We start from the raw sequence: 15,358 nt of genomic DNA on the forward strand, positions 1-15,358 counted from the left end.
TTTGCCGCATAATTTGCATTTGTTAGTCTTGAATCTACATTCCTCTTTAGAATGATTTGTCCCATTACATCGCCAGCATTTTCTTTTATTTTTATCTGGAGAGTACTTTTTCTGCTGATATTGCTTATTTTCCCTTCCAACATTAAAGTTATGAATTCTCGTTTGCCTATTCGTTAATTCTGCAGTGGATTTATGAGATTTTTCCATCGCTAAAGCAATCTGTAAGGTTTCATTCAATTCAAGGTCATTTTACTCAAACAATCTATCTAATACGTGAAATACATTGCTTTAGCCTGCTGGCTAATGGGCGGTAATGTACTGAATCTATCTAATATTGCAGGATCTCTTAATCCCCTAACAAAAAGATTTCTCGAAGCATCATAGTTAAGGCATCTTGTTTATACATACAGGGAATTGCTAATGAGTGAAGTTCTGCGAGACTCATGCTGGTTCTGCCTGCGGTTAAAAAATATGTGAAGGCTAGGAATAATTAATGGCTTCCAATTGAGATAATTTCCTAATGTGTCCTTGATCATTTCAAAATCTTTTTCCCTAGGATAATCTTTTTCCCCAGGGTTACTGGGTGACAAAAGATTCTTTAATAAATCATATAATTTTGCTGACAAACGTGATATAAGTGTTTTCGCCCTTTTTTCTTTCGGAATATTTTGAATATTTAAGAATGATTTGAAACTTTCTATAAAGGAATCAAAATTTTCGGACATTTCAACATTTCATCATATTTTTCAAAACTGACCCCTGTCACTTTTAACTCATTTGGGGCATCCACTTTAAGCTTGAGAGCTTGTATAAGGGCTTCATTTTGCTTTATGAGTTCCTGGATCAGGGCCTCCATTATTTTTCAATTTAAAATGAAAAAATATATAAATTTCCTACCTTAAGCCTCTTCGGGTAATTACCCTAAACTCTTAGAAACCAAAACTTTTATAGCACTATACTAGTGGTTTCGTAACACTCACTCGTTACCACTGTTATGGTTCCTTTTATGGAACCTATGTTCGCTGGGACATGTAATGGGTTATTGATCATTCAGACATTATAATACTAAACTTTACTATTCTAATCACTACATTAACTAGATACATAATGCTCCATACAAGACAAAGTGTGTCGCCAGTGCTCACATTAGTTTCGATCTGCCCTGTTCTGAGAGAATTTTTCCCAGTGACATCAGAGGCTCTGCCGTCACTATGATTACAATAGCGGAGTTCAATTAGTTCGATACACCACAGCTCTAAAGACTCAAAAAGCTGTACCTTCAAACTACTCCCATGGTCGGCATTTCCGCCCTTCCTGGTGATAAATAGAGCTAATTCCCGTTGCAGTGTGACCAATGAAGTTTCATCCTTTTCCTCTTCCATTTCCTTTCAGTACCTTTCTCTCTTGACAGTTTTATACATGGAATGCCTTTTTTTAGGCGTAATAGTAATTCTTCATATTGCTACAGAATTTTCTATGATTATCTTTATCTCCCTCCCTAACTGAGAAATAGAACATACTGTACAGCACTTGTTAGCATGCTTAGTATGAAAAACATTCTTTCTATTTGATTAACTAAAAATCCCTTTTTCTTAAAAATAGTTTTTGTCTCATATTCAACATACAAACAGTAACTGATTAAAGAGACCTCTGTTTCGGAATCGGTTCTTAATGAAAGATTCTTTCATTATCCGAATGGGATCCGACATTGATTCAGATAGTTGGAGTTCTACTGTATTCATGTTTAAAAATTGTATTATGCTAACTACAGGGATGATTGCGTTCCGGTATTTACATCTTGATCTCCGGTATCTTCATCTTCGAAAATACCGGAACCATCCTATATTTTCAGAAAAACCCGCTTTTGTAAAATTTAGGTCGATGTTTAATGAAACGCTGAGAGTCCAAATTTAAGACGTTTCGTTTGGTATAAAGCGTAAGCTACCGTCATGTTTTGCAATCTCTATGGTAATTATTGAAGAACAGCTGGGGTGAGAGATGGAATAAAGGCTAGATAAGAAGAGAAAGGAGCGTTACTTGATATTTTTCCCCTTAATATTTTCTTTTCAAGATGTCTAATATCGTTTCTCTGTTGCATATCTTAATATGCAGATGATGTAACTAGGGTTGCCCATTCCCCCCGACTGCGATGGCACCCCTCAATTTTACCAAGCCCCCTTTTCCCTCAAGAATTGCCACCCACTAATAAAAAGACTTAAATTCTTCTAAATTAATTTCTCCAAAAGTTTCTGTTGTATAATCTGCTTCATGACGATCCCTCCCCCTCCCCTCCCCACACAAACACATGAAAATCCTTGCTATAACTATATTATTAGATTAAATTGCTGAAATATTTATTCACCAAGATGGCCTATGGCTTTTCTCTGTTGTAGATGCTTATGTAATAGGTTTTACAGTCCCCCCTCCCCCATTAAATGTTGAATTTAGCGACTTATATATATCGAAAATATCAATATTTGGAGAGCGATATATCGTGGCATTAAAATTCGGATATCGCCTAGCCCTATTGCGCAGTGATCATAATACATTCTGCCACTTTTGCCCCAAACTTATTTAATTCTGAAATATTTATGCACTTTTAGAAAATGAATAATAAATGGTTAAGGATTCAGATACAATAGAGGAAAATAAAACATTCTTTGAACAATTTTTAGAAATGAGAAAAATTAAAAGAATTTAATTCTCTCCATGCACATGGACATATTAAGTTCAATTAAAACTTCGAGTTTTAGCCCCAACAAATAATTATGTATATAAATAATGTGTGCATACACGTAATGTGTATATGTATGCCCATCAAAACACTTTTTCTTCTTGGAAAAAAGTTCAGGTATTTTTTCATGGAGTCACAATCACCCCTGTAATTAAATATCAATTTGTATTTAATTGTATCTTATTAAATACCAATTGCATAAACTTCTAGCTATTTTCTGCTGTTACTTTTTGCTATGAGCATGCAAAATTTGTAACAGCAGTAAAGTCATTGATCCCTTAAATAGATAAAAAAATTAAAAAGTTTAAAATGTATGGAAAGGAAAAAGCCATAACTATGAGTGTGGTCATGTTGCATTATTATAGGAGACAGAGTGCATTAAAAAAAAAGATTTTTTTTTCCTTTCTATTATTTATTTGGTATTTTAAAAATATGTATGATTGATTAATAATGCCAAGTTGTCAAAAATTGTATCAAGGAAAAAATCGTTCAAACATGCATTAAAAATATTGAACATATGCACACATAATTTTTACTCACATGCCGAAAAGTTGTCTGAATCAACCTGTTGTGTGGTTGACCTTTTATCTGTATTAAATCAATTTTTAAAACAGAAAATGGTTAACACATTAGTTACTGTTAATCTAAATACTTGTAATATGTTCTTTAAGGTTTTCTTCTGTTAGACATTGCATTTTGCAATCTACTATCAGTTCTAAAGATGAAAATATCCTTTCAACTTCAACAAATATTATTATTAATTCAAAAGTCACATATTTGCTCATATTCATTTAACTTTGGTAAACAAATACTCTAATTCAGGGTCTTTTGTTGATACCCCTTGAAACCCCTTTTTCTTTTCTTAATGACTACTGGAAGAGACAATATTCACTTCCGCAAAATTACTTCCATAAGTCACCAGATATATTTTATCTTCATGACAGACAAAATATTTGGTTTTTGAGTTTCTTTCAAAGCTGAAAATCATAAATAAAACTGTCCTTCAAAGCACTAAAGTCAAGTGAAAGCCCTGTAATGTGTATTTACAAATTTTACCTTTTTTATGCATTTATTTGTACTAACATAAAAATGCAAAAGTATGCAGATATGCATTTGCATATTATCCAAGCTCTATTTCTAAGTTCACATTTTGTACCTTGCTGCCGTAAAAATATTAATTCTGAAGCAAATTCTGAAAGCTGTTTTGAAAATGTATTTTATATGAGCTTTAAAGTTGTGTTATAACCTTTTAATAACATATTTCAACTAATTGTTTTAGTGCTGTTGGTGCTGCTACACTTTTTAACAAATTGTACGTCTGTGGTGGATATGATGGAATTTCTTCGTTAAACACTGTGGAGTGTTATGATCCAGAAAAAAATGAGTATGTAGAAATTGAACTTTTCAGGTACTACCATCTATGACTGTATTTTGCTGTACATCAAAGTTAATAAGTTTTTGTTGAGTCTATGTATGATTTTACTTTACACTCAATACTAATTAAGCTATTGTTACAATTGGCTTCAGTTACCAAAAGGTTAATGGCAGCTTCACCATCTTTGAGCAAATCATTCTATGTAATATTAATCCCAAATTACTGAACTGTGCTAATATTTTAAACTCAGTTTTTTTTTTTTTTTTTTTTTCCATCAGTCCAGGGTTTTCCTATTTTGTCCATGCTGGAAAAAACCTGAAAAAAAACGTCCCGGAAAAAATGTCATTTCGTCTATTTTGTCCACCTTTTCGGTAAACTGAAAGCTTTTTGTTAAAAATTTGAAGTTGGGAAAAAAAATAAATAATTATACAGATTCTTACTATTCAAATAATAATTTAATATAAAAATAGCATACATAAATATGTATGTAAACAATTGATTGTAAAATATTTTAAAGTGAAAAATGAAAAAAGTAAGATCACTTGAAGTTTATGTAAGTGTGTATAAAATAGGGATGCATCGTTCATGAACGAACGGGTCATAAAGAACGAATTCTTAAAATGAACAGATCTGTTCGTAAGTAAAAAATGAACAACCATTCTTTTGAACGGTGAGTAGTTTGGAACATATAATGTATTGATGCTCTTGTGATAAAATCGCTTTTTTTTTGTTTTTTAAATTACGTTTATCTTCAAATATTTAACTCTCAATCAATCTCAAATGTACTTTTCTCAGTGCAGTACAATATCTTAGTTTTGAACTTTTTTACTTTCTGCTTTATTCAACATTTTTCTTTAAGGGGAGTAATACCCCCTATACCCTCAATGTTAATTTGCGCAGGTTCATGTACCTTTTTCTGAAAATCTATTAAAGATACAATTATAAATTTTTTCTGTACCTTAAGTAGACTCTTTTATCTATACTGAAGTAAAATTTTACAGAAAGTAAACTTAGTTTTTTAAAAAAAAGGAAAAAAAATTCTTAAGTGTAACTCACTATTTTTTTTCGAAAAATGCCATTTTGCAACACGAAATCAGCTGTATAAAAAAAAATCTTTCAAATATGAGAAAAAATTTACTTCAGTGTATGCAATTTGATGTACGGAATAGGTGGTAAAAGTTTCAAAGCCTAACACAATTTAGTTTCTGAGAAAAAGGAACACTTAGTTTCAAAAATACCATTTCAAGATAATGGAATTTAACTGGCCCGCAAGAATAGGAAACTCCAATAAAAGCTTTTTTACGCACAGGGCTTTCCCAGTCCACTATGCATTCAAGTGGCCACTTACTTCCACCTGTGGAATTCCTTCCCCCAAACAAGACAAAACAAAACTGAGTCTGAAGGAGATAACCCCTTTTGTACCATGACAAGTGAAGCTTCAGTTCTGCCCACATTCCTTTCCCTTCTGATGCACAAATACACATTGAAGTTCGTGTGGAGTCGTGGAAATTTCCTCTATAGCTGTATTTTCACGCAATGAAGAAAATGTGTTTTGGAATCTTAAAATTTCTCCAAAATAAATTACTTTAGGTCAGAAAAGATAGCAAATTTTGAAAAATATTAACAATAATAGTAATAATATTTTTTTTTTTTTTTTTGAACATTGTTTTTGTAAATTACAGTATATTTTTCTGTTCGGAAACTCAAATTTTCACAGTTTATATGAATAAAGCTTTTCAGAATCAAAAATTTCCCCATAGGCGCAATGTTAAAGATCCCTACTTAATCAAATAATTTTTCCGAAGAATCAAATACTATTGGTCTGTTTTCGTAAATTTTTTTACGAGAAACATTTTTGAGTACATTAAAAATAAATAAGGCAAGAACAATTAATTACTTATAGATATATATATTTTCCGCCAACTACAGGCGAGGAAAACTTCGTTCACATTTTCACATTCCATGAAAATACTTCCATTATTCCATCTAATTTCTTTTGTTGTTACAATTGCAAAAATTAAAGAGAAACCATAGGTAGCACTGACGATAGTTAAATTAACACTAAGAGATATAAACATTGTAGACGATAATAAGTTGATATATATTTGCTGTAAACCACGACCGATGTTGGGGGAGGGAAAGGGTGGTATAAAACATTCCCAATCAGACATTCAGCAATTCCACTATTATGCACTTTTTCAAAAAATAATTTAGAGAAAAAGTTCTAAAAGATTTTATAGTTAAAGTTGTAAGTTGTTTTATCATAGTTCTGATATGTACTCCTAATATATACTTTATGACCGTAACCAGGTGTTTGTTTCGGGGAGGGTTTTACCAAACTGATTTCTTGTGAAATTATATGGTCAATGAAGTTCGATTTCATTTGTTTATTTATTGATTTTTGCTACAACAGAATTTTTGAAGGAAGGATGCTGCTAAGGACATTAATATGCACAGGGCTCATAGTTCTCCTATATTTCCTATATGTTCACAATTTGTCATATATTCTCCTATATTTCCTATATGTTCACAATTTGTCAGATCTTCTCTTATATTTCCTATATTTTCTCACTAACTCCTATATTTTTTTTGTCGGATGTTAAATGTTACCCAAAAATGAAAAACCCTTTGATCCCTATTTTTCTTCTTTCTCTTCTGCACTGTGCACTCTTGCATCTTAATCGTCGGCATATATACTAAACTTTTTTTTGATTATTTTTTATGAAAGTTACAAAATATAGATGGCTTTATTTGCAACTTTTAACTTTTCAATTAATTCTTTTTCTTTTAAAGTTTACTTTGTAATTTTAATAGTATAACAGGTTAACTTTAAGTGTTCTGCTAAAAAGATTTTGAAAGCTTTTAATTTTGTCACATATAATCTTACATGTACAGTAGACCCTCGAGGGGGTTACGTTCCATGGAAACGCTGCGTAAATCGAAACCGCGTAAATTGAGACCTAATTATATCGACTTTTATGCACAGCATATATAAAGAAAACATAAATTAATGTCGTGTTATGTTTATAAAGGGCTATGATAGTCTTTTGACAGGAATTTTCTCTGTAATTCTTTGCAGAGCATTAACGCATCCATGATCACTTGCGTCATTTCCATGATAGAATCATCCTTCACTCACAAATCAGAAAAATCATTTCTATTGTCTAGGAATGGCTCAAAATTTTAAGTTAATTTAAAACTTTACATTCCAGTCAAAAATATTTTTTTAAAAAAAGGTGTACAGGTTTGTTTGTTTTTTAAATTAATATGTGACTATTTTTTTTTTTAAATTTAAATGGTATTCATAATAAAAAATATACTTATCTTATATAATTAAAAACTGAACGTATGTACTTATGTATCTATGTATGTTCAAGCTTCTTCTCCCGAACGATAGTGAACTGACCATCGAAACAGGTATCGACGGATTCGTAATCTTCCCGTCTTCAAGTTTGACTATTTAACATAATCCTCCAATAATAATTAGTGGAGATATCAATTAAAAGTATTAATTATTACTCTTAGATTTCGACATAAAATACTTATTTTTCGAAAGCTTTCCTCCATTCAAATTATTATTCAGTGCTGCAACAATGCTTTTATTAAAATGTATAGCGGTAAAGAAAATCATTGAGATGAAAGATCTGTTGCCATTTGTTTTTCTCAAATATGAACAGATAAAATTCTTGTCTTTGTTTTGAGGCTTTTCCTGTAAATCAGGGGATTTAAAATGTTTATTTTTTGGGGGGTTTCCGCAATCTGCCGCAAAATTTCACTGACTTTCTTTTGGTTCAAGCCTGAGTGTTGAATTCGCGTCACTTGACATAACTTTTATATTCGAGTTTTGCAAAGCCAGGCGATGCAGCTAGTTAAAATATATTTTTTGTGAGATTGTAAATAATGTCAGTAGAATACTAATTAGTTAAACTTCTACCTAGGTGGAAAATGGTGACTAGTATGTCAAAACATAGAAGTGCTGCTGGTGTTGTTTCCTTTGAAGATCATATATATGCTCTAGGAGGTCATGATGGACTATCTATTTTTGATTCCGTAAGGTTCTTTAAAACTTTATTGTTATAGTATAAAAATATCGTAATGCTCCAGTCCTAGTTTTTATAGGAAATAAATAAATACTTTTGTGCTGTAAAGTAATTACAAAAAAAAAAAAATTCAAATCACAAAATTCGAAAACATTGCAGACACATGTTTTCAAGTTTCAAGGAACCTTTTTTTTAACAGAAGGAAGTGAGATTCTGGGTTTGACAAAAGTCCTAAGCTTTATGAAAAATTTGGTAGCACTTATTCTGTGAAACCTTCCTTCTCAGGAGTTTTGCTGTCCCCTATCAATGGTTAAATATATTAAAAGAGATAAATTGTTAATGAATGCAAGCCAAAATCTTGAATATATCTTGCAAATAAAAAGTAATTATCAAAATAAAATCATATATTTATTAAAGCTTTAAATTGAACAAGACAAAAAAAAAAGCAGTTTTTCTAACAAAAATTTCCAGCGCTCAATATTAAAAAATACTTACATCTTTTTTTTTCTACACCATTTACTATAGTTTAGCTAAAAGCTTTTTTTATTTAATTGAACTCATTATCTTCATTAATTCAACATTAATCTATTCCCCCTCCTCCTAATTAAAAAAAAACTGTACAGCAAAAAATAAATAAATAACACATGTATTTGATATACACTTCCGTGTCATTTTTATGAAAAATAAACTGCTTGTGTTGTACAAAATTAGAAATTAGATTACTGTGTATCAATTACTCTCCTCCTGTAGTAATTTGTAATAACAGTTCATTGTCTCCTATCAAGTCTGTTAAAATTCAGTTAAAGGAAACAAACCGATTCTGAATGGAGGAGACAGAAAAAAACAATCAAATAAAGAAACCCAAGCCAGTATTTATAAAAAATTATTTATTAAAAATTTCAGTCTTCAAATGTATAAGAAAATTCTATTGAAGTTTGTTTGCTTTTCATAAATTTTTCAATGTCAATTTTAGTTACATTAAATTCTCTTATGTTATTGATTAAATTATATAAATTTACACCATTTGCTACTGCCTTAGAATGAAATATTAATGTGTTTTAAAGTTTCATGACAAGGATATAGATTTAGCAACTGCAGACTAATCAGGCTCATTAACTGAAGTAGATTAGTTACTGTTAAGTAGATTAAATGTGAGTTATCTCAGTTTGGATTAAAATACATATTGGTTAACAATATAGGATCATAAAATGGATTAAGTATTTATAAAAATAAGGCTATTAAGATAGTTTAAATATTAATTAATATAGTTTTATTTGATCATAAATTATTCCTGAAAATATTTTGATATTAGTTTTTACCTTTCAGAAAGTTTTAATGTACGATTTTTAGAATCTGGAAATCGTGTTACTTTATTCCATCAATATGCAATGTCGTACTTTTTTGCCAATATAACTAAAGATGAAAGTCTTTTTTGTCCCATTGTGCTCCGAAGATAATTTTCTAATCTCCTAATGCACAAAAATGATCTAGCCAATTGGAATGGTTGAAAAACAGTTGAAGCTACAAAGTTAGAAAACACATCTCTTAGATTTTTCTCTTGAAAATAACCCAGGTAATTTTGAATATTGTGCTATTCTTCGTTTTTCATCATTGAATAGTATAGTGGCTATTTGCAAAACAATTCTTCTTGCTCAGTGCTATAAATTTTACTTATAATTGAAACATTTTATTTCTCCTTTTCAATAACCTATCAATATAGTATTGAGCTTAAGGCCAACAATACAGATAAATCTTTATCATCAAATCTTATTTTAATTTTATTAGAAACAATCTGTTATCTGATTCAAAATACTAATTCAATTTTGTGACTTTATATCATCATGTTGATTTTTGTCCCCTTCTAAATTCATTTGGATTTTTTTTCCGCCTTTTTAAAATTGGCGCGAATTAAGATTTTTTTAAAGTTTTGCTCTTGGTTGAAATATACATCCAAGCAAAATTTATCAACTGTTTCGACTGTAGATTTAGCTGAAGCATGGACAGTCCGAAAATTAAGGTTAGCGGATTGAAGATGTTTTGATAAAGTACAGAATTTCCACAATACAAACAAAGCGAATAAACATTCAAACTAAGTCATACGCATGGTAAAAGGGCGTCGGCTTTTCCTTGAAAGAGTCGCTTTCAAACAGTCCAAAATTAACAAGGAGGGTTTTTATGAATTTAACTTTTGAAGAATATCTTGTGTTGCTCAGAAATGACAAAGTTAAAGAGTAACCAGAAAAGGCATTTGTTGATGAATGACTTTTTTCAAAAATAGTGTGTCTTTTGTAAGAATTTCTATGAATGTATACAAAGCATTGGGTTGCTGAAATGTCTTTCTACCAAAAGGAATCGGTGCTCTCTCACTAACTAAATATACATTTAAAATATGAGCGTAACAACGCACGCAAAATACTAAGGAATTTCTTGTAAAATCGTGCAGCCACACCACTGGTCCTCTCATAACACTGAACACACAAGTATGAAATATTTAGTCCACACGAGGAGATTACTTTTTTAGTTGAAACAAACTGATTCTCCATCACTTTTTTTCTGCTCTGAAAAGGGCTGCAAATGATTTACAATTTTCTAAGTTACATCCAAATAGCAAAATCCGCTTGTGTAGTAGAAATGTCTCAAGATTCATGGACTATTATTGAGAATCAGTGGGCGTGTTTTGTAAAAGAAAGAACCTTTGGCATATCATCGCTTCAGAGCAACAGTAGGATATCTTAGTGTTATTTCTGGGATTAAATGTCTTAGTGTTGCCCTGAGGCGATGATATGGTCTCTGATTTTCAATTTATGTAAACTAAATTTGCCCATTTCTTATCATTCTGTGCAAAAAATTTGGGGGTGCAACTGCCCCCTCTCGCTCCCCCTATTTGCCGCCCCTGAGTAGATTGAACTCTTGAAGTGAAGATTTTTTAAAAATAAATAAAAATCTGAACTTGTAGTCTTTTGGTTCAAAGGATTTATAACGAACAAAAAGGATTTAAAAAAAAGAGGCCTTGTAGGGCAGACAGATGTTATGTGGTCGTTTAATAAGAGGGCAGTTTCATGGTAACATACTGACATTTATAGTATGGATATACCAATTAATCAGCAGTAATTAGTCACATGCAGATTATTTATAATTTGCCAATTTTCACCGATTAATTAGTGGTAAAATATTTTTGAATTAAGATTACTTTAAGTATCCCTGGAACAAGAAACTACTATGTTAAATGTATCAATAAACAATTTAAGCAAATATAATTTTATAGGTCTCAACTCTCATGGAAACAATATCTCTCAAATTTGAATGTATATCTTCATTTGTATCATAGGTTGAAAGATATGATCCACACTCAGATCACTGGACCCCAATGCCGTCGATGCTGAGCAAGAGATGCCGTCTGGGTGTTGCCACTTTGAATGGAAAAATTTATGTCTGCGGTGGCTATGATGGTTCAACCTTTCTGATGACTGCAGAGGTGTATAATCCTTCCACTCGGCAATGGTCCTACATAGCGTCCATGAACACTATGAGAAGTAGAGTGGCTTTAGTCGCAAATTGTGGGAAGTTATATGCTATTGGTGGTTATGATGGAATTGCTAATTTGAGCTCTGTCGAAATATACAACCCTGAAATCAATCGTTGGGATTTCGTTTCTCCGATGTGTGCTCATGAAGGTGGTGTGGGTGTAGGAGTAATTCCATCCTAGCATTTGAGCACGTTCACAATACTTTTATTGATATAATTTGTGACAATTGGACTAAATATTTTGTCTCAAGCAAAAATGATTGGTGATGTATATTCTTGTTTTCTAATCCAAAGAAGTTGCTTACAACTACTAGCGCGGCCAGAATTTACCCTCGGAGGGAGGGAAGGGGGAGGGGGTGTCATAACTGTACCTACTTACCTGAATATTAACTACCATACAAAGATTTGAAATAGTATTAAAAGGAAGAGCTCTGAGGGGTTGAAAACTCCCCCCCCAACTCACTGCACCCCTACTAATAATAAACCATTTAGCATTTAACCCTTAAGTAGTCTCGTATTGGTCTAATCCCCATCCATGGTCATATATTTTGCTCTTTCCCCCCATTCCTTATATTGATAATGGGACACATCTCTGTAGCCGACCTTGAGTAATTCCCCAAGCTTCAAACAGAATTCTGAGAGTTTCTTTCGGTATTTCAAGGTTCATAGCTTTCGGAAATGTGTGTCAACCAATAGCGCGACAACCTAGTCAACCTCTCCCTGACAGTTACTTTCTTTCAGCATACGCTGTAAATATTGTTCTTCACAAGATACTTTTGTGTAATAAATGGTATTTGTTCTATTAGCTGAGACAAACACTAAAAGGAATCACTCAAAAAAAAAATCGCATTACAGATCGCTTCAGCGGGGAAAAGACCAAAACATGATCACTAACGTAGTTTTAAAGGGACTTGACTAGTCCCGGGTTAAAACATTCATGTAACTCAAACAGTTACAACAGCTTTACTTTGTATTTGTAATAAAATAACTTAACTATTCCATATTTTTCCTTTTTTTTTTCAAATCGCTGCCAATTGCAATGAACAACCTATAGCTGAGCAGTATAGAGCTTTTTGTTACTATTGCTACTTTTTAATTGAAATGTTCACTGAAATGTAATGGAAAATAAAAATATAGTCTTGCAATGAAATTTGGATGGATTTAGGAGATCTTCCAGTTTTTAAAGAAAATAAGTTTGTTCACCTGCTTGAAATTTATTTATGTTTGGCAAAATATGTAAAGCACAAAGTTATATTTTTTTAGCACTAGAACTTCAATAATTTGTTTATTTTGCCATAAAAAATAACAAATTTTCTATGAAATGTCATTGATACGCCCTGTCCCACGCCAGTTATTCTCATCTTCTAAGAAAAACTGATTAGAGATATAATGTGTTCTCCTGGAAGGAGGTTCTATTTTATTTGGGGGAAAAAAACTAATGCCAGATGATAATTATTCAAAAATTTTAGTTGAATGTGCAGAGTAGTTAGTGGATTGGAGTTATTAGTATTAATAGGAATTAGTGTTATTTTAAATATTTTCAAATGCTTCTTATAGCTCAGGAACAGTGCCAGAGGACTAGAAGCTGGCTGTCATAATGTTGCTCTTCAAGAATTTGATGAAATTTAATACAGGCTCACACACACACTTTTGATATTAGTTGTGAACAATAAATATCTTTCAATCAGAGTTTTTAATTTAACTTAGTAAAAATTTAAGTTAACTTAATACAGATGAACTGCTGTTTTAAATACATATTTATTTTTTCATTGACAAGACTACTGAAATGATTCCTTTTATCCGCCAAAATCGACTTCAGAAGCAGGGATGAATTGAATATCAATGAATAAAATGCCAGAATGATAGAAAAAGATGTTTTCCCCTCTAGATTATGTGGTGAAACAGGTTTTCCTGTCAACAGTTTTTAAGAAATTTTTAAAAAATGCTCACATGCCCACATACAACACAGGTTTTATGTGCTACTCTTTACTCATCTTAGTACTATATGTTCAGTTCCTTTCATGTAATGTAGTAATGTGCGACTGTTCACTCATCTTAATAATACTATATGTTCAGTTCCTTTCTTGTATAGTCTTGTAATACAGGGTTCGTACTTCCTTAAAAAAAACCCTAAGAAACCCTTACTTTCATCAAGCAAAATTAAGGTCCCTACAAAACCCTTAAAAAGTCCTTAATTTTCTGAAAATATCCTTAATTTTTTTCAAAACTATATTAAGTTTGGTCCCCTTTTCTTAGTTTTTCTATTTTCTCCCTTCAAATCTTCATCCTCCGCGTTTTCTGCCGAAAACGTATTTTTAGGAAACATGCCGACGATGTCAAACACGTGTTTCGCCGAAAATTGCATGTGTTGATTGAGATTTCAATCTTTTTGCATCCTGCAAATATTTCAATCATTTTTAATGTTGGAAGGTTTTTTTCACCATAGGCTACTTTATATCTACGTATTTTATTCATTATTTCAATAATAATTTTTTCTTAAATTTATTTTAGAAAGATTGCAAAACTCAGTCAAAAAAATGTGGGCTAACTCCCACAAGCTCAGATTGTATTGAAACTTGGCATGGTTACTTTTTCATGTATTTAAGAAAACCTTCTAAATATTTATGGGGAATCTCTAATGGTTTACGCTTCTGCAGCCTGTGAGTTTTTTTGGAATTTTATGATTAAATGAAGCAATTTCAAGTATTTATTTTGATCCTGAAATAGGGTTATGAAGTTTTTTTTTTAACCAAATTATAAATTCCAATACAAGAGAAAGGGTTAACCAATTATTTATATTTATATATGTTTATTTATTTTCAATTCTCGCTGTGAAAATATGTTCTACCAGAAAAGGAAAACCTAGATTTTTTATTCTGTTGTAAATTTTTACTTTACAAATAAACCTAATTTTAAAGTTTACGATCCAATTTTCTATACCTTAAATTCAAATGTTTTTCGTTAAAAAAATATATTTTTCTCAAAAAAATATGAAAAATTGATATTTAGTGATACAGCCAAGATTGAACTCTAGCTCCCTCAACCCTTTATTTCAGGACTTGGGGGGCTAGAAATTGCTGCCTCTCTTTCAGAATTTAAATTTATGTTGAAATAAACAAACTTGCAAGGATTTGTGCAATGCAGCAAATTTGTACAAAATGGGATGTTAGTAACAATAACAAATGCAAAGCAATAATAAACCATAGTTTGAATACCTCGAAAAAAGATTTTAGTTCTTTTTCTTCAATTTCCCTCTCACTTCAATAAGGTATGCTAAACAAATAATGCTTTAATATACAAATAATTTTCTACATTTATCCTCATTTTCCTGATCTTTTTTATAACTGAAATTTGAGATATAAATACAATGCTTTAAAAATAATATGTGCATTGTATTAATCGCTACCCAATTATTTCAAAGATAATTAATAAAGGAAAAGTTCGTATTATCTTTGAATTTGGTAAATTTGCCATTTTTTGTTCAATTTTGGAATGTCATGGACTTCAAGGGCTATTTTGATTTCTGCATGATTAATTTTTTTTTTGGATTTCCTCAGTTTTGATCTCAGACCACTCTCTTCCCTGTGATGCATGACAATTTAAAATATAATTCACTGATAATGGGGCATTGCAGTCAATTGTGCCTTTTCCTGCAGTTTGGGAACAATGTTATGCATTTGTGTA

General features: G+C 31.3%; 1 protein-coding gene across 1 annotated transcript in view; it reads left to right on the forward strand.

Moving 5' to 3' along the window:
* LOC129234664 (kelch-like protein 18) overlaps positions 1-11,998 on the forward strand; it is a 72,619-nt gene extending 60,621 nt beyond the window's left edge. The window contains exons 7-9 of the mRNA XM_054868707.1: positions 4,014-4,118; positions 8,048-8,159; positions 11,478-11,998. Coding sequence (XP_054724682.1) covers positions 4,014-4,118; positions 8,048-8,159; positions 11,478-11,855 — 595 coding nt within the window. The 3' untranslated portion in view covers positions 11,856-11,998. The remainder of the gene's footprint in view (positions 1-4,013; positions 4,119-8,047; positions 8,160-11,477) is intronic.
* Positions 11,999-15,358: the final 3,360 nt, after the last annotated feature.

Source organism: Uloborus diversus, chromosome 1, assembly GCF_026930045.1.
Source record: "Uloborus diversus isolate 005 chromosome 1, Udiv.v.3.1, whole genome shotgun sequence".
Classification (NCBI taxonomy): domain Eukaryota; kingdom Metazoa; phylum Arthropoda; class Arachnida; order Araneae; family Uloboridae; genus Uloborus; species Uloborus diversus.